The sequence below is a fragment of the Pimephales promelas genome, chromosome 24, assembly GCF_988280905.1.
Source record: "Pimephales promelas chromosome 24, fPimPro1.hap1.1, whole genome shotgun sequence".
Classification (NCBI taxonomy): domain Eukaryota; kingdom Metazoa; phylum Chordata; class Actinopteri; order Cypriniformes; family Leuciscidae; genus Pimephales; species Pimephales promelas.
The window spans coordinates 17,278,401-17,299,388 of NC_142792.1; the positions used below are offsets into that span (position 1 = coordinate 17,278,401).

General features: G+C 41.9%; 1 protein-coding gene across 1 annotated transcript; it reads left to right on the plus strand.

Annotated features, from left to right (window-relative positions):
• Nucleotides 1-1,598: 1,598 nt before the first annotated feature.
• LOC120476956 (peroxisomal succinyl-coenzyme A thioesterase-like) lies at nt 1,599-20,709 on the plus strand. Its single transcript, XM_039668281.2, has 11 exons — nt 1,599-1,774; nt 3,097-3,299; nt 8,935-9,034; nt 9,156-9,346; nt 9,477-9,640; nt 13,379-13,498; nt 13,791-13,873; nt 14,344-14,437; nt 14,550-14,630; nt 19,967-20,108; nt 20,239-20,709. Exons 1-11 carry the CDS (start codon nt 1,671-1,673, stop codon nt 20,367-20,369), a joined length of 1,413 nt encoding a protein of 470 aa, XP_039524215.2. The 5' UTR covers nt 1,599-1,670; the 3' UTR covers nt 20,370-20,709.
• Nucleotides 20,710-20,988: the final 279 nt, after the last annotated feature.

Here is a 20,988-nt window from a genome sequence, read left to right on the forward strand (position 1 = left end):
TTAAATGAATATATAAATGAATATATTTCAATATTGTTTTATTGTTCTAGTGACTATCTTTAATGAAATGGGCTATACGCATGGATTTGACCATGCATTTGACTCTTCAGTTTCCGGTTGGGGAGATTTAAAGCGGAGGAAAACCAAAGAAAACGGGATTATGGCAGAGTCTTCAAATTATACTGTCCTCCCATCTTCGAAAGGAAACTTTGATACGTGTAGATGTAATTTTATATATAGTTATGTTTATTTAATATAATAAAAAAGAAGCATAAACAAAATGAGGGGTGTCTGTTTTTGTGACTAACGTTTCTTTAGTATAACCATATAGACTATAAAAGCCAATATAAAGTCTCGGTCTTTGGACTCTACAATCGGCGGAAGTTATCGAGCATCATTAGACCTTCACCGGAAATACCGCCGTGCATAGAGCCCATTACCCCTTTGTAAAGGTGGCAGTTGATATTACTGAACATCCTGTGACACCATCAGGAAATAAATATGCCCTCGTTCTCTAAAACTATTTAAGTAGCCTATGTACAATTGTGTACCCTATGAAAGATCAGAGAGCTGTAATGGAACAGTATGTCACAGAGCATGGTGTTCTTGGATGTCATCATACACATCAAGGCTGTCAGTTGAAGGCAGATCCAATCAAAGAGTTGTGCTCCAGGTTGGGTGCCACCAGAATTAGGACTCGTTATCATCCTGAGGGAAATTGTTTATTCGAAAGATTCAATCGCAAATTAACTTTTATATTGTGTTTGAAACTGATTGAAAATTGTGATGTGTGTTGTGGGGGGTGTGTACACAACAACCCTATAATGGTAAAAATCCACCCCCTCCTTTTTTGTATTCCCCATGACTCATAAACTGTCTCAAAATGAGTAATTTTGCAATTTATACACACTGTGACGTGACAATGTAATACTCCTGTTAGCTTAGATCAGCAAAAATACCAAATAGCGTCTTGTACAATGTGGGAGACTTGGTTTAGATGAATGATCCTGCTCATTCCCGATGTAAACTGGCCCCATGCTGGAAATAACCCAACATTGTAACACAAACTGTTCAGCCAAATGATGGTCCAAAAAGGGCAGAGTCTAGCTAAAAATGTACTGTATGTCTGTCATGAAGTCAATATCTTAATACCAATATCGCTGCGTTTGCAGAGTGCTGTACAGTATAGCTGTACAGTATTTTCACAATTTAATATTTTTGAATGCATTCAGTCTAATCAGAACATAGAAAAAGATGTCGCAGTTGTCGCAGTAGTCTGTTATTTAGTCTCTTCTGTTTAGTTGCAAGATTATTTTCTCATGTCTACTCATGCTAGCAAGTCACTAGTCCAGTGGTTTTCAATCCTGTTGGATCCTTTTGGACCCACTTGGTGACCTGAGCCAGGAGATGACTGGTGAGTAAGAAGATCAGTACAGCATGATTAATGCCAGTTTCTCATTCCAGTAATTGGCATGGAGCAACAGGATAAAAGCCACTGAGGAACTGGGGAAGGTGAGAGATAACTTGGTGAACTCCTGTGTGTGTGTCTCTGGAGAACAAAGTCCAAGGAACTGTTAAATTGTAGGGTCAATGTTGGTTTTGTTGAGAGAACTGTTGGAAAAAAGTACACCTCTGTCTTCTCCTTGCCCTGAAGAACTGGCACAACAATTATGAGGAGTTTTACTGCAACATTTTTTAATTCTAAACTTCTGTATATGGCACGTGTGACAGCATTAAAAAAAATAACCTGTGTCAGCAACCTGATATCCTTAAGGTAAGTCATTTGATTTGTATAAATTCACTGTTGAACACATTTCAACAAACCCATTAAAAATACCATTATACAACTTTAACTCATATAAATTTAACTCATTTTTTTAAGGGTTTTTACCTAAGGGAAATCGAATTTTTGCACATAAAATTGTTTCTAAATGGACACTCTAACACAATGATCACAGTCTGATGTCTAAAACACCTATGATCAGAGTATATGCCACCATCTGAATGGCATCCACATTTTTTTTTGTGATCAGATTACTCCCAAAACACATTTTGAGGTGGCATGTGACCGGTAACACTTTACAATATAGGTGCACTAATATGCATTAATTCATGCTTAACTAATGCACAGATAATCATGAGAGTTAATGTATAACTAATGAAGAACTAAACCATTAATTAATGATTACTACATCAGCAACTAATAAAGAGTCTATATGATTAATAGATTAAGTAATACATGAATTGCTATTAATTCAATGTGTCATTGTGTATTAATTCCTTAATAACATATTTTATTAACTAATAGTGTAAATTAATGTGTTAATTACCACAATTAGTCAAAGCTATGCACTTCAGCTTCCAGTTGTCTGCTTTAATTAATCATTAGCTAATGATTTGAAAATGTATCATTATGTTATGACTTTACTTGCTTGGGCACATCATTATTAACTAGTTAATTTGCACTAACAATGCAGTAATTAATCATGTATTAACGCATATTAGTGTACCGGTCATATTGTCTGGAAGTTGAAATACAAGGCGTTGGCTCATTCTGGTAATTAACATATTAATTAACACTATTAGTTAAAAAATTAGTTATTATGGAATTAATCCACAATTACATATTTAATTAAAAACAATTCATGAATGAACTAATACATTAACCTTATAGACTCTTAATTAGTTCCTAAGTTGGTAATCCTTAATGAATAGCTTGGATAATCATTAGTTAAACATTAATTCAGTATTATCTGTGCATTAGTTTATTAGTGCACCTGAGATGTGAGAAGCATGTTCTTATCATTTTTCATATTGATACTAAAAGTGATACTGCTTAACCCAGTTGGAAACTAAATAAGGTTCGATTTATTAGATATTGTCAGCCTGACACCTAAACCTGAGATAAAGAATTCAAATCCGTTTGGAATAGTATTCTCCGGCTATCACCCATATTCCATATAAACACAAGCTAAATTAAGCTAAACCTGAAGCAACTTTCAGTGGTATTTTCAGATGTTTCTTTGGCAGAAGTGAAAAAAAGGTAAGTTTATAGTAACCATGACTGTTTCAATCTGTCCTGTAATCTCTGTATAGGACTGTGAGCACTCAGAAGACGACATGTCCATTATTCTTTATCCATCCCAGTCGAGGGCTGGTGGACGAGAAGTTTCGGATCGTTGTAACAAATTTACTGCCAAGTCAAAAGGTGACACTACACTCTCTACTTCAAACAGAGGATAAGAATTTCTGGGAGGCGTTTGGACACTACGTCAGTGATGAACACGGAACAGTTACAGGTGCGTGGTAGTCTAAATGCATAATTTAGAAAAGTTGCAATGGTAACCACAGGTTCACTTAAATATGTTTACATCAGTTATTGTTACTGATAGAATGAAAAGGTGCAGATGACACACAGCTCAAATCTCTATTACTTTGAGTTACTGAAACATCTCATGAAACATGTACCGAGCAGAGCATCTCTCACACTGGCTGTTTCTCAATTCCAAGTACGCAAATACCAAACGCGTTCTCGTGACGACCAGTCCTGCCTGGCGACCTTGAAATAACAAACTCAGAAGGATGCTGGGACACAAAATGCTTGTTGCTCAACTGACCTTCCCAGCATATATTAAGTAGCGACTAATTAATACATCATACAACAATAACAATAATACAACATAACATAAACAAATGTCACGACCTTATACAACTTCTTTCATATTATTATAGAGATTATTTTAAGATAATTTTATATCTTTTTTTATTACTGCTTGTGTGTAAGCAAGGACAACATGACATCATGACTTTTGTGTAAACACACACGCCACTTTCGAGTCAGGTGGCGTGTTATCTCTACGCATTTTGAGCTATCCGCGTGTATCCACGTGTATGTCTACGCCATTAACGTCCGCGTCATTCCGAGTGTCTGTACGCGCAGTCAAATCTCCAGTCATAAATGCCATTAACCCCAGTGAAGGTTAAAGGTTGTCTAAGCGATCCCGGGTGTTGACGTTCTGAATATTTTCAAACAAATCGGAGGCTAGCTAGACCCTCCCTCCTCCGCATCTCATCTCCTCCCTTTCCCTTCCGTGCTTCCTGAAATAATTGTGAACGTGCATTTCGCTGACTGCATAGTTCTAGCTAATTATATCCTTGTGTGGGTTTGGCGAACATAAGCTCAATTTAGAATAAAAAAAACAATTTAACGTTACCCACCTGTCCAGCAAAAACAGAGCAACCTGAATGTCGGACTGGAAGCCCTTCTGCCGCCGGAGTTCTCGCCATCGTTCAAAAGCTTTGCTACCGATGTAAATTCGGAACTTCGCACGTTCTTTATCCGACTCCTCCTTCTTTTTAATTTGTTCTTCAGAACGACGTCTCTTTGGTCGTGTGACGGCCATTTTTCAAACTTCCCTCTGATGCTTCGCTCTCCTTCACACACACACACCCTTCATGTGCACGCGCACTAACCCCCCAGACCCACCCTCAAATACTTCTTGCCAGTGATTGGCTGGAACACTGTTTGTTAGGTTTTGTGGTCCGGGTAAGACATGATTGTTTTTGTTGCCGTTTGTGGAGCCTGTGGTGTCTACAGAGACCACGTTTTTTTACAGTGTGTTTAGGGGACAGGCAGCTAGCCGATAGTGAGGAGACGTTTGATGCATGTGACAAAAAATGTTTTGGCCCAACATCGCTTAGAGAACCTTTAAGTTTAGGGATGGGGTTGAGGTAAGTCATATCTTTTTTTTACCAAGGATGGTAAGGGAACAGTCATAAATGCCATTAACCCCAGTGACGGTTAGGTTTAGGGGTTGAGGTAAGTCATATATTTATATAACGTTAAGTCAACGGCGTTCATAAACACGCTGAAAGGCGATTATGCGTCTTGATAGCACGCCAAAAATGGAAATACGAATTGGCGTGGCATACACACGCTACTTCATTGTCACGGTTGGTAAATCCTATGTCTACTTCTCGTCTCGTGTTTCTGTTATTGTTGTGTGTGTGTGCGCTGATGGGGGGGCGTGCCGCTCTATCAGCGCTCATCAGCAATCATCACCACCAGCTGCAGTTAATCTTCTTGTGTATATATTCTCATCAACTTCTCATCTCCTTGGTCAGATCGTTCTGTCATGATAGAATCAAGGAAGCAATTGCAGTTAAACTCTTTTAATTATAAGTTTGACGAACACACAGAGACAGTCCATTAACAGGCAGAGATAGTGACGCAGGGGATCCGATGGTCCGGTGCAGAGTGCTGTGGTGAAGGTGGTGGTGAATCCAACGACGAACAATATCCACATGACAGAGAACAAGGGCCAGAGCTGAACACGAATGAGCGAGACAGGAGACAACACACCGGGAACCACAAACAACGATCTGACAAAGGAGATGAGAAGTTGATGAGAATATATACACAAGAAGATTAACTGCAGCTGGTGGTGATGATTGCTGATGAGCGCTGATAGAGCGGCACGCCCCCCCATCAGCGCACACACACACAACAATAACAGAAACACGAGACGAGAAGTAGACATAGGATTTACCAACCGTGACATTCATGAGATCAGTCTGGCAAAGAAAAGGCGGGATCTAAGTGCAGCACACGCTTTATTCAACAGACTGCAAACTTAAACAGACCAGACTGGATACGAGACTCGGGACTCAGGAACAACCAACATCAACCATTCAACATTAAACAAGAACTCACAAAGACAAAGCTGAAACACAGGGCTTAAAGGGGACATCATGCAAAATCCACTTTTTTAGCCCTTAAATGCATTTTGTTGTATATTTGGAGTGTTTATAAGTACAGAAAAGATCAAATTATTCTCTTCAGGCGCTTCGTTTATACCTTTATATTCTGTTTTGGTCATATTTTTCAACCTGTTCAGATTTTTCTGTTCTCTATGACGTTTTTTGAACTACAACGTCACCGTTTTTGCAGCGGAACTGCCAAATAAGGACATTGACTACCGGCCCAACACTTTGAGCAATCCGCCATTATTATTTCTCGCTCCGATTTTGTAGTCAGAGCTCTATGATGCAGAAGTTACGAGAGGGCAAGTCAGAATGTTCGGTTTTTGGATGTAGTGACCTGAAGCACTTCAAGGTTTCCCACTTCAACAACCTCCGCCAGTAACGTTATACAGAAGGGTTTGCCGATTGACTTCGTCTGAATGTGAGGTAAATTCCTTCCATGTTTGGAGACGACGAACAGAGCATTTCGATAAGCTGTAAATATCGTTAAAAAAATAAAGTACTTTACTTTCTTAAAACACATGGTGGTCATTGTCACATGTCTGTCTTGTCTGTGATGCACATGGGTGTTTTGTTATGTTGAGTCATGTGCTCTTGTCATTGTTTGATCCCTCCCACTTGTTATCTGATTATTTGTTATTTGCTCCACCTGTCTGTCTCGTTACCCTCCTTTGTTTGCCTGCCTATTTAGTCTTCCTGTGTTTGCTTTCCTGTGCTTGTTCGTTGTTATTGTTACGTGTGTTAGTCGCGTAGAAGAGATTCATCGTCACTGGATCCGTCCAGTGTTGGTACTCCGTTGATGGTTTTAGCCAGCCTCGAGTCTGTGCATATCCGTCAGAAGAAGCGGAGGAGGAGGAGACCTGCGCCTGTCCATTCTGAGACTGCTCAAGTCCCGTCTGCCCAGCGAGAGACTGCTCACATCCCGTCTGCCCAGCGAGAGACTGCTCACATCCCGTCTGTCCAGTCTAAGACAGAGCCAGAGATCCCCTTTGGCGTGGCCGCCAAAGTTGTGACGGACTATCTGGAGCATCTGACTCGGATCTTGGAGAGGCCGGTTACTGCTATGCCTATTCCAGAGGCAGAGCCAGTGCCGGTTCCTGAGCCGGAGGCAGAGCCAGTGCCTGTTCCTGAGCCGGAGGCAGAGCCAGTGCCGGTTCCTGAGCCGGAGGCAGAGCCAGTGCCTGTTCCTGAGCCGGAGGCAGAGCCAGTGCCCTGTTCCTGAGCCAGAGGCAGAGCCAGTGCCTGTTCTTGAGCCGGAGTCAGAGCCAGTGCCTGTTCCTGAGCTGGAGCTCATGTCGGTTCCGGACCCAGTGTTTGTGTCTGTCTTTGTGACTGTTTCCGTTCTAGTGTCTGTTCCTGAGGCGGTGTCTGTTCCCGAGCCAGTGTCTGTTCTTGAGCCGTTATCTGTTCCTGAGAGGGCTTCACCGCCCTGGCCACCCGAGGGGTCTTCACCGCCCTGGCCACCCGAAAGGTCTGCTCCGCCCTGGCAACCCGAGGAGTCTTCACCGCCCTGGCCGCCCGAGAGGTCTTCACCGCCCTGGCCACCCGAAAGATCTTCTCCGCCCTGGCCGCCCGAGGGGTCTTCACCACCCTGGCCGCCCGAGGGGTCTTCACCGCCCTGGCCGCTTGAAAGATCTTCTCCGCCCTGGCCGCCCGAGGGGTCTTCACCGCCCTGGCCGCTTGAAAGATCTGCTCCGCCCTGGCCGCCCGAGGGGTCTTCACCTCCCTGGCCGCCCGAGGGGTCTTCACCGCCCTGGCCGCCCGAGGGGTCTTCACCGCCCTGGCCGCCTGAAAGATCTTCTCCGCCCTGGCCGCCCGAGGGGTCTTCACCGCCCTGGCCGCTTGAAAGATCTTCTCCGCCCTGGCCGCCCGAGGGGTCTTCACCGCCCTGGCCGCCCGAGGGGTCTTCACCGCCCTGGCTGCCCGAGGGGTCTTCACCGCCCTGGCCGCCCTATGGACTCTGTGTTTCTCCCTCACCGCCCTATGGACTCTGTGTTTCTCCCTCACCGCCCTATGGACTCTCTGTTTCGCCCTGGCCGCCCGATGTCCCTGTCCCTCCCGTCCCACCCTGGTCTGTCCCTCCCGTCCCTCCCTGGTCTATCCCTTTAGTCCCTCCGATCAGTCCCTTCCGTTCCGCCCTGATGTTTCCTTCCTGCCCCGCCCTAGCCTGATGGAGCAGTTATTTGCTGCACCTGTCTGTCCGGTTACCCTCCTTTGTTTGCCTACCTATTTAGTCTTCCTGCGTTTGCTGTCCTGTGCTCGTTCGTTGTTATTGTTACGTGTGTTAGTCACGTGGAGTTCTGTGCCTGTCCTGTCAATTCTGTCAAAACTTTTTCGCCGACGAAAGCAGAGCCGTGGAGAGCCGCTTCGCCATGCTTTCAGTGGAAACGTGGCTATTGTTTTGATGCCGTCATGAGCTGAAATGACGGGAGGGGCTGTGTCGCCCAGATTTGCTTCCCCGTCTCTCTGGATTTTCCCCAGACATGCGTTCTTCTCCCACACAAAAAACGAATTTTATTCCAATTATGTAAAAATCTGCGAAATTCCGCGTTAACACTAGATTCCGCGTTAATTGTCCAATTATAAGTATACACTTAATGAGGTCCTCTGAGAATGATGAGCTGCTGGTTCTTTTCATTGTTAAATGGATCTTTTCCATAGTTCCATTTCCTGCTTCCGGTTTCATTATGTCACTCACCATTTTATCTATGCATGTATGTATGTGTGTTTAGTTATGTTTGTGATTTAGTTAATAAAACTTGTGCACAATACTAATTTGGTTCTGATTCTCTGCTCGCAACAAGGTTTATTTTATGATCTTGATCTTGTTACGTGCTCTAAGAGCTGCACATGCTAAGAAATACTTATTTTTCTGTGGCCATGAAAGATACCCTTTTTTTTAGAATAAATGAATAATAAAAAAAGAGTTTGTTGGACAAACTGATTAATTGATTGTAATATTGATTTAGCTACACCAAGTTAATCCAAATAACTGACTCAAATATTCATAATTAATCCTAAAAAGATATGATTGATTAATAATGTTTCTCCTTTGAGCTAACTTGTTATACACATTTCTACAGATTTAGAATTCACAGCATTTCTCTTGAGCGAACAATGATCGAGACATTAAGTACATGATGTGGATATTCCCTATTCTATATACCTTAGGGACCACAGATGAAAGTTTGGGAGGCACTTATGAAGGAAGAGAGCCAATGGGGTTGCTGTGGAGCATGAGACCCGCACCAGGAAGTCCAAAAGGACTCAGGTTGATTAGACTAGAACAATATGATAGTGTGTGCTTTGTATTACCAAGTTTAAATTCAGGTTTCTTTTTTATTTGAGGAAATTGACACTCTCTTTTGTGACCTACATACTCTTTACTCCAGAATACGCAAGAGGGATGTTCTTACACCAATGGTAGTTCAAATTTCAGTATACAGTGGGCATCTATCTGAAGGCTTCAGCGAGGAACCACCCCTGGCAACAAGTGTCATAGAGCGCTGGCATGTAGCACCAGGTGTGAAAAGGATAAACATCAGGGAGGAAGAAGTACGAGGAACACTTTTCCTACCTCCAGGTACACAGACACTCACACTCACTCACTCACACACACACTAAATAACAGATTTCTAATCAGGGGTCAATATCTATTAGATCTTTCATGATCATTGCTTGTGTGTAAAAATGACTTGCTGTGTGTTTTTTAGGCCCTGGGCCGTTCCCAGGAGTGCTGGATCTGTGGGGAGCAGGTGGTGGTTTGGTCGAATATCGCTCTGCCCTGCTTGCATCTCATGGCTTTGCATCTATGGCACTTGATTACTTCGCTCCAAAAGGGCTGAGAATGCAAGATGTTGATATTGCTTACTTTGAGGTAATTTCGAACTTTTGACAGTCTCCTATCGTGGACCAACCTTCGCATTACTTTTGATGTGATTTGGCATTATTGGTGGGCTGTGTTTCCTGAGGAGACACTCAAAATAAATTATTGGCCATCAAAGCAAATGTGATAATATTAGGTACTCACTGATTTGCCACAACATTGTACACAAAAGGTTAAGTCAAAAAACATTTTTTATATCATTACAAAGGTGTCTATCAATGGGATTGTATTTATTAGGCAGCAAGTGAATGGTCAGCCCTGCTGAAAAAAAAGACTTCTTTAGATGGTCAGGTTGGGTGACCAGATTACCAGCTTTATTCAACAGGGAGTTTGAATTTCATGTGTTGGAAGCATAGACTGTAAAAAATATGGACGTAGTGTCCGTGACGTCACCCATAGGTTTATGAAGAGCGATTTTGAGGCCTAAAGTGGGCGGGGCCGACCGTCGCCATCTTGGCAGTGCGTCACCTCTCGTCACTACCGGATAAATTAAAATGGGCAAAGAGGCGGGACGCGGGTGGAGCTGAGGTGCTAATGCTATGCTACTGCCGCTGAATTGACAGCTGATTGAAAAAGTAAAGCCAATTGTTAAAGTTCATGTTTTGCCCTTCGAAATATTATAATAGTTAAGACGTAACTAAAAGTGAGACTACTTGACTTTTTTATCAACTTTATTAATCTCACAAGGGGCAATTAGTTAAGAGCATATATACAAGTACATTAACACAGATCACACATTTCTCACAACATACAAGCAGTCAACTATGTGCATTGTGATGCATTATTATTCTGCTAGTTAAAATGTATAATATTGCTCTAAGCTTGTGCATGCGACAGTGATTCAAGGCAAGCACACGTCAGTCGGCATCTCACGTCAAGTTCGTAAAGAGCTTTAATTCAGTCCATTTTACAATCCGATTTTGGCCGCCTCTCAGATGGGTCAAACCAAATATTACCTCAGAACTTCAAGTAAATGAACTAGAAATCCGCGCTCATTCAAGGGTGTGCATCTATTGCATGGACGGAGAGAAAGCACTGAAATTATCAGACATCCATTAGTGCATGCGAGGAAAACAGCTGGAAACACAGCGCTGGTCGATCTCTCCATACTCAACATGACGGAATCCAACGGCGTGCACGGGCGAAGGTATAATACATGTATTAAATTGTATGACATAATCCTGGAAAAAGCACAAACACAGCTGAGGGTGACGCTAACAGACAGCAGACAAACTACTAGCAGTGAAAGCGGCCGCAAGAATCCACCTGTCACTCAAGTGGCCACGCCCTTAATTATGCAGAAATTTAAGGCTAAAATATAATTTAAACAGATGAGTTGTAAAAAAATTCACCCCCCTCACAGTTGTCATGAAGGGAAAAATGAGCTCAATAGACCAAAGCCACTTTTTGCTCCAGGCTGTAAACATGTTTTTTTCTGCTGTAAAGTTGGGCATTTTAACATGGGGGAGATACAGATTTGACTCGCTTCTGCAGCCTGCCTCAAGCGGCCACTCGATAAATTGCAGTTTAATTCACTTCCGTATTGGCTTCAAGAGAGAGACGGGGAGGTTGCCGCTTGATTCTGCCCTACAACACTAATCCATTTTCAGAAATGTTGTGCTGCTGTGACCCACAGCCAGACATGTGACATATTCGAAAACCCAAATCCAGTGGTAGGATGTATGTCAGTGAAACTTTCCTTACATGACCGCTCAGATTCTGCTATCTTCTACATTAGCCGCATTTCTACTGCATTTACCAGGAACTAGTATTTGTCCCAGGAATTTTTTCATAGGAACTTTTTTTGCCCCACACCGCTTGCTTACTGCAATTACACTATGGACTAAAGTACCGGTCCGGGGTGGGAAGATTATGTAGTGACGTTGAACTGCGTGCGACTGCTCCTCCCAGTCTGCGCATTTGTTTTGAGTTTTGTATGGAGGAGATTCAAGCTTTGCTGCTTTTGTGTGCGATTGGTTTACTAAAGGGGTAATTAATAAAACGGCAGAAAAGAGACGAGCACCCAAAACGTATCAGAAAGCTTGTAATGCTAGATAAAAAAGTAGACGTTTGTTATCAGCGGACATTGACCGTAAGATGGATGGGACGAATGCGCGCCATCGGGCAGAACGAACAAGTGGTAAGAACCAATCAGCATGTCCAGCGCACAAGTCCCACCCCGAAAGTTTCCGAACTCATTTAGACCCTGGTTCCTGCGGTGTAAACACACCGAGTACCACCCCAAAGTTCCTAGTTCCTGGAAACGCGGCTATTGTGGACAAAGGGACACCACTCATGAGGATCGAAAACAATCATGTCCTGCCTCCTAATGCTTTATCTATACGTGGACCATGGTTGACCTTCTTCACCAAAGTAACTGGAAGTTAAGTTTCTGCCATATAATATAAGCAGCGTCTGGAACTGTCTGTTAAGTACATTTTTCAATTGGAAAACTGTTAAGTCTTCCGAGGCTCACGGCCGATTGCACCTGCTGCTCGTTGATCTGTGCTGGTCTCCATAGTATCTCCATAAGGGACAATAGGCGAGGTGAGAACCAAACAATGCCTTCATGATCTCTATTGGTGGCCAGAGATGGATGCTCAGGTTAATGTTGTAGTTCGTTCCTGCCACATGTGTCAGCTCAATGACAAAACTGGCAAGTCACACCCTGCTCTTCTTCAGCAAGTGCTGCTGGCTGGTTTGCAATAACTTTAACTGATTACTACAGCAAATGGCTTGAGATGTATTTTACTCACACTGTCATAATGGATTCTGTGGTTTCATTTCTGTCATCAGTCTTTAGTCGCCATAAAAAAAGCATTGAGTATTTTTACTGATAACAGTGTTCAGTTTACATCTGCTGCTTTTGTTGCTTTTCTGGAAGAAATATCTGTCATTATTTTCCTGTCTTTACTTCCCGGCAGCTAATGGTGCTGTAGAGATGTTCAATTGTGTGCTCAAACACAAAAAGCCATCCAGCTACATGGAAACCTGCGGTAACTGACTTGTAGGTGTCACACATGCTGCAAGTGGTACTTTACTCTTTCAGCTCCTCTATGGCAGGCAAATGTGCACAAATCTGTCTATTTTGCTGTCTGCTGACACCAACTGACATGACTGTTTGCCAAAGGATTACACGGCTGCAACACAGAATGAAAAAATACATTGATGCTAAGCAGAGTGCTTACACTCCTAGTTTCCAGGAGGGGGATAAAGTGACGATTCAGAACCCCTTGCATGTTCCTAAGTTCCACAAAGTTTACTGATCCTCTCACGGTTGCCAAAAAAATGGGGGTGGGTACATATTTTCTTAGTGATGAAAGACATTTCCAGGCATACCAACAACTCTGGCTGAGAACACTGCTCACTAGTCACTACACACACACTAATACCACGAGACCCAAACGTTATGTTCAGAAGCCTAGGTGGTTAAATTACTGTGTTACTAAAATCTGATGTTCTTAAAAAAGGGTGAATTATATTATGGTCCCATTCCCTTATCTCCTCTCCAACTGTTTCCTATCTCTCACTAAACTATCCTATCAAAGGCAGATAGTTAACATTTATTCATATATAAACATTTTATCTAAGTGGTCTAACAAATCTCCAACCTTCACCCAAAAAGCAGAATCCACTGTATTTGAGTATATACAAACCTAAATTGGGTTGTGTGGTTAACAGTTGATTAATCTTTACAGATGTGTGCTTGTTTGTACATGTTTCTTGTAGAAAGCATACCAGATCCTGAAGAATCATCCATTGGTACAGACGGATCAACTGGCTGTCCTTGGGCTGTCTTTTGGAAGTATAGTCACACTCAGTATTGTGGCCTACTCCAATGTCATCAAGGTTTGCTTGGCCTACACTAGTGGTCTCCAACCTTGTTCCTGAAGAAAAACTGTCCTGCAGATATCAGTTCAACAACCCTGCTGCGACAGATCTGTCTGTGATTTTCAAGTAACCCTGATCCCCTTGATTGGCTGGTTTAGGTGTGTTTGGGGATAAATCTGAACACTGTAGGACAGTAGCTCTGCAGGTGAATGGTTGGAGACCCACACACATGAATCTACATTTTGAATGCAGATATATTTTTCTTGTATTACATTGGTATGTTAATCAGTGTCTATTTATTTTCTTTTAGCCCCAGTGTTGTGTGGCTATTAATGGAAGTCACCTGATTCCTTTCGACCAAAACCTCTTTGAACTCATTCAGAATATGAAGAAGTGAGGACACAGAAAACAGAAAATATGTTGTGGCGTTATAAAGTGTTTTTCAATTTTTGTCATTCAGTGTGGTCCCAATATTTGAGCACATAATTCACACTTAAAAGTGTTAGAACTTAACAAATACTGAATCTCTGTCATCTGCTTTCATAACTGCATTCATAACTGCCATTTTATTTTATGCCTCCTGACTGTCAGTGAGGCTTTTGGATGACCAGCATTGGAAAGAGTGAAAGATACACGTCCATCAGGAAAGAAAGCTATACTTGGGAGAACTTCAGTAACAAAAACTGTATATGACGCATAAGAAATTCTGTAGAAAGTAGTTTAAGTGGATGGGGATGACCAGGTAGCGTCTGTACATTTATCATTAAGTGGGACCCACACTTAATGACATATGTAACTATCCACTGCCTTATAGAATTGTACATTTATTTTACTTACGATAAGCACTAAAAATTGTATTCCAGGAATTTAGATAAACTACGTGTGATAGAGGAAAACAAGGTAATTCACAGAGATGTTATCCTAACCACTCTCCCAGACCCACCACCCAAAGTAGATGTGAGTATTGATATGATATGTTGATATTATGGATATACTGATATATAGTCTGTTTTACTTATTTTTATTTTCTTGTGGTGTCAATTGTCTGTTTTTATTTAAATGCACACAGGTTGGGAGAATAAAGTGTCCACTTCTGTTGGTGACTGCTGGCGATGATCATGCTTTTCCTGCAGTTGAATCTGCTGAAGATGTGAGTTACATTTCTTATGTATTATTATATTCAAATGGCCTAAATTTGGATAACATTATTCACTACTTTTAACACATCTTAAGTGAGATGTGTTAACTACCGTAATCGGTATGTAATAGAATTTTATGAATGATTGTGTTAAGTAACCAGACACTATCTGGCCTGAATAATATATATGAGTCAGTAACAACTAACAGAATATTCTAACGAAACCCTGTTGGGATTATTAGTACAATTTTATAACCGGTCGAAGTGGGTATTATATATATACATGTGTGTGTGAATGTGATTATGCACAGTAATTTTTGTACACATGACCAGACCACATCGGGTCTTAATCATACCGAAAGTACCTTCGCCTGCAGGAAAGGCACCCCCATACAGAACATCATAAATGTGGAAAGCGAGGACCAGTTGGCCGCATCACATGTATTTTGAATGGGAAACCCAGATGACCAAGCCCATGACGAGGCTATGCCTCTGGTTGAATGGGCCTTGACACCTATAAAGCAAACCTTACCCTCTGAGGTATAGGGCATAAAAATGGTATCCACTATCCATCTAGATAGTCTTTGCTTAGTGACTGGATCACCCACCAAAGCAGACAAACAGCTGTTCTGACTGTCTAAAAGACACAGAACTCTCCAGATACATTCTCAGATTCTGACAGGGCACAGAAGATTAATCTCCCCATCCACGGCAGAAGAGGGAAGGACTAATAGCGTAATAACTTGTGCTCTAAAAGGCGTTGAGAGCACCTTGAGAGCAACCATGCTTGATAAATGCCAATGCCAACAGGACAGCAGTCTTTAGCGAGAGTGGTTTCAGATCAACTGACTGGAGCGGCTCAAAAGGCGGTTCTCTCAGGGCCGTAAGGACCGTGGAGGGGTCCCAAAGCGGCACTGAAGGGGCCTGGAGAGGTTAATCCTCTTAGCGTCTTTCAGAAACCTTGCCACCAAGTCATTTATTCCCAGTGATTGGCCAGCCACCAAAGCATGATGAGCTGCGATGGCTGCCACGTAAACTGTGAGCGTGGATGGGGTGCGGCCCACATTCAGTAGCTCCTGCAGTTAGGAGAGTACCACAGATCCCTCACATGACTCTGGGTCAACTACATTTTTCGAAAACCAGCAGGAAAAACCTGACCACTTCAAAGCACAAAAGCGCTGAGTAGACGGGCCCTTGCTTCAGGCATAGTGCTTAAGACCCTGTCAGGTAGGTCCCCGCATACCCATTTAGGGACCACATATGGAGGGCCCATAAATGGGGTCGGGATGCCATATCGTTCCATTGGCCTGTGTGAGAAGATCCCTCCTCATTGGAACAGGCCAGGGGATTGTGACTGTCAACTGAACCAGCTACGGAAACCATGGTCTGGATTTCCAGAGAGGAGCCACAAGAAGGACTGGGCATCCGTTCTCCCTGACCCGTTCAATGACCTGTGGGATCATCGAGACGGGATGGAAAAGCAGAAAGGGGACGTCTGGGTCAGGGATGAGCCGGCGTGTGCCTGTTCTTTGAGAAGAAGACTCTGCAGTGGATGTTGGCTCTCGAGGTGAAAAGGTCGACTTTCGGCCTTGCCGAACATCTCCCATATTAGTCTGACCGTCTAAGGGTTCAGGGACCACAAATTTTGGACGCCTGGGATATGCGCTGCTCTTAGAGAGCTCAGACTGGCCTGTGCCCACAGGAGGAGGACCCTCGCCATAGCAACCATGTTGTCTGACCTGATGCCACCCTGGCGATTTATGTAAGCCACCACTGACATGTTGCCCATACAGACTAGGACGTGGTGACCCTTGAGGTCTGACAGTAAAGCTTTCAGGGTCAAACCAACTGCTTTCATTTCCAGACAGTTGATATGTAAGCTCTGCTTTGTGCTCGACCAGAGGCCGGCTTGCCCTTGGGCAGCAACCCCCCAAACGAGGTTGACGTGTCTGTAAAAAACACCTTCCTCCTGGAAACTACCCCCATGGTCACACCATTGTGGTACCAGATCTGAACCCACCAGGGAATCTGAGCGTCAGTAAAGCCTAGTTCACACTACGTGATTTTAAGCCCGATTTAAGCCCGATTTGCAAATCGTTGAGTCGCCGACAAGTCATGGTGTTATCGCATGCAAATCGCGGGCGATTAGCGGACGATTAACGCTCGCCAATCCGTTAGTGTGAAAGAGCCAACAACGCACCAAAGACAGCTCGCAGACAGCTCGCAGACAGATCACCGAGCTCAGAAAAATATCTAGCATGCTAGATATCTCGAGCAGTCGCGCGACTCAATCTCAGTGATGTCATGAGTACAGCCAATCATAGCAACGCATGGGTTGAGGACACCAGGTAAATCTGACTTTTTCTTTTCTTTTTTGCATTTTTTTTTCTCAGAGCAGATCGTCGAGCAAACAGTGTGCAGCACTAGTTTCTGTCTGACGTCCATATTCGCGTGTTGTGTTCTTCTCTGCAGTTTCACGTCATTTCTGGTTCGTTTTATTGCGTGGTTTTTCGTGACAAAACATGGTTTCTAGACCAGATAGAATCGTGTTGTTGTCAACTCGTCATTTGTTTGATTATTTTCAGGATTTAGACCGTACTATAGTACTGAAACAGCTCTCATTGAGTCACAAATGATATGCTCTTATCATCCGATCGTGGTTGTATCTCTATGTAGTGCGTTGTTAACTCGTGTAGTGAGTTACCTCCTGTTGTGGATCAATCACGTTGTGTTGTGTGGTGTGAACAGCTAAACAACTTGAACACTCATGATTTCACTGAGAGCAAGTCATGTAGTGTGAACTGCACAGTTCAGCCCGACATTTTAAAATCATGTAGTGTGAACTAGGCTTAACTGTCGTGACTGACGCTAAGTGTGCTAGCTGTCCAGCTACAAATGCGTTTTACATCTAGGCTTCAGTAAATCGAGGAAAAGGAGTTTCCCCCACTGCGTATAGCTAAAAAAAAAGTTTTTTGTTTTGTTTTTTGGTTGTGAATGATGTGTTATAAAAAAATAGTCATTGTAACTCATTACTTGTTGGGGTACTTGGACTCGAGTCCAATTTTGAATGAACTCGTCACGCACTCGGATGAATTTGTACTCGGACTTGACACGGACTCAGACATTTTAGACTCGGAAAAATGTCCGAGTCCAGTCGAGTCAGGGCACTGTAGGACACATTATTCAAAAACAAAACTACTTGCGTTGTGTCCGCGTTGAGCATTGTAACCAATCACCATAGACAGTGCAGACATGTATATTAAGCGCATGAACGCAGTGGCAAATCAGAGGCATTTTAGAGTCAACATGCAGAGAATTCCTTCAAAATGTATATTCAGAATCAGCAAGAGCTTTATCCTTTTGCAAATCCCCCCATAAACAAAGTCTAGACACGATATAAATGAGAGATTCACTGTGCAGTGCGGATAACTTCAGGGTTTATGACAAGAGTTTTAGGGAGAGAGCAAAATGCGATAAGTGATGGCTTAAAGGGAGCGCTATTGACAATCTATATAATAATTTAGTTTTTCGTGCTTCTAGAACACCAGTGGTTACGTTCACAATGTAAATCAAAAACAGTGATAAATGCATTTAAATGTGGGAGTGAATCCGCTAAATTTTAGTGTGAGTCATGAAATTGCGATGATTGACAGTAACCATAGCAACATGAGAACAAGATAAACATAGCAACATTTTGGCGACTAATAAATGTGTGATTCTTGTTACATTTACACTTTAGTCATAAGTTTACATAAACATTTCAGAATCTCCAAAATGTATTTTTCTGTCTTTTTTATTAAATCGTGTTGCATTCTTGAGCATTACCTGGCAAATACCGTTTTCTTTTTGCTCCTCAATATATTTTTCACTGTGTGAGAACATGTGGAGTGAGAGCAGAATGGATTGTCGGACGTAGCAACAGTAACTAAGAGGGGCGGGTCTTTGTGAAAGGTCAATTTCAAATCATTTAAATCTTTGTGAACTCGGCCGGACTCGACTCGGATGTTAAGGACTTTGACTCAAGTCTGACTCGGCCCTCTTCGGACTCGACAAAGGTGGACTCGGACCCAACACTAGGTGGGAATATAACACTTCTGATATAGAATTAAACTCAGTATGAGATTAGTGAATGAACAAGCGATATGATACTTTTGTCATCATAATCAATATAACCAGAATCATTCACAAACCATGTATGAGCACATGTGTGGCTTGAAAAATTCATAAGTCCATAACCCAACTAAAACAAACACTGATCTCAATAATGGTAACTTTGAACCAAACATTTTCAATTAAACATCTTAATAACAACTTCTGTAGATCTATGACATAAATAAAGTCATACTGGTTAATAATACGTGTAATAGAGTGTAATGGCTGGAAGTCAGTTGTAGTTTTTGTGTTTCTCTATTTTTTATTCTTGTGTTCCTCTTTTCTTCAGTGATTCTGCTAGTTAACACTGCAACACTGCGTCAATGTTACATTTTACTCTTTGTAGTGTGGATTTTCCTTTGGGGTTGAAAGGGATAACAGTGTAAGATTAAAAAACACACCCACAAAATGTATTTTTACAGTAATAAACTGTAAGATTTATATCAGGTATTTACTGGCAACACTGTTGCCAGCAGTTCACTGTAAAATGTAGTTTTTTGGGTCACCATTGTGCTGAAGAGAGCTTGTGCTTCAGTCCAGGAGAAGATCAACTAACATTCATGATATTCTCCATGTTGCTTTATTTAACAGGTGGTGACTGTGTAGTTGTGGTTGAGTTGAAATCTCTTTATTTACAATATTTTTTAGTTCTTTCAAATGAAATAAGTTCACACTAATACATTTAAATTATTATTAAATTATTAAAAAAAATTCACACTAATGTATTTAAATGAGAGTTGATCATTTTAAGGCAGTCGGTGTCTGCAAGTGAAATTAGTTAACTCAAGTTTTAATTTACTGCATTTTTTACAACAGTAAAGATTACAGTAAAGAACTGGACAATTAACAGTAAATTACTGGCAACATTGTTGCCAGTATTACTCTTTTACTCAAGTACTTGATTTGTGTACTTCATTCACCATTGAAACCATTGCTTATGTACAAGTAAAATAACATAAAAAATGTTTGGCCATGAAAAATGTGTGAAAGTTATATAAAAAAAATGCTGCCGCTGGCTTGCAATAAAAAAAAATTAAAAAATGATGGCAGGGAAAAAATAAAAGGCATTTCAAATCCCTTTTGTACCCTTAATGAAATGGAAAATGAAAAATGTACTAAATATGAATTTAATAAAAAGCTTTCATTCAAATTGTGTGGTGTGATTTGGATGCCTGATATTTACCTTTTAAACCTAGATGGAGATGATGATGGAGAAAGCAGGAAGTCGCCACTTGTTGGAAGTCCTGACGTATCCCGGGGCTGGTCATCTTATTGAACCACCATATTCACCTCACTTTCGTGCAACTAACTTCAACTTTTATTTGACAAACCAGAAAGGTAGACAACGTTTGCATGCAGAATCAATTGTCTAATTTTCATATTTGATTTTTTTTATGCCACTTCTAGATTTGATTTGTGATTGTGTGTCTGTGTTTTACATCTGTTTTACATGATGTTGTTGTTGCAGTTGTCGTTCTATGGGGTGGACAAACCCAATCACATGCCTACGCACAAGAGGACTCATGGAATAAGATATTGGCATTTCTGCGGGAGCACCTCTGCTTCAATGAAACACCTCATTATAGAAAAAACATCTAAATGTGTCATTTCAGCTAAATAACATGTAACAGTTTTAAATCGTTTTTAAATTGATGACATATGTTCTATTGATGGCCAGCTTAAGGATAAATGGGTTTGATTTTTAGTTCATTTTCTTTCAATTTATGGAGAGTTTATTTTCTTTTTAAGAATGTATGCTTTTGTTTGTGTGCACTTTCTTCTATGTGGACTGACACTAACCTAGATGAACAATCAGTAGAAAGCAGATACGCACAATACATCACCCAGTGTTTATGTTACTGTGACCATTTAGCAAGATATGTAATGTAATTGGGCTTCAAAAACGAATAGATAAATATTAATAAGAACAGTGGTGTATCCAGGACATTTTGGGGGAGGGGGTGGCCAAGATGGGACACAAAGCTAGTGTGGGGTGGACATGGCATAGCGAAGTTAAATGCATATAGGTACGCAGCCGACCATGGCAGGGGCGGACTGGGACCAAAAAGTGGCCCTGGACTTTCTGGCCCACAGCAGCCCACCGTATGGTGGCCAAGAAAGCTCAACGTGCTGCAACTGAAGCAAATACTTGCAAATAGAAATAAACACCTGCAAATTAAAAAAAAACATTGTCATCAGTTTCACAACACATGTGTGC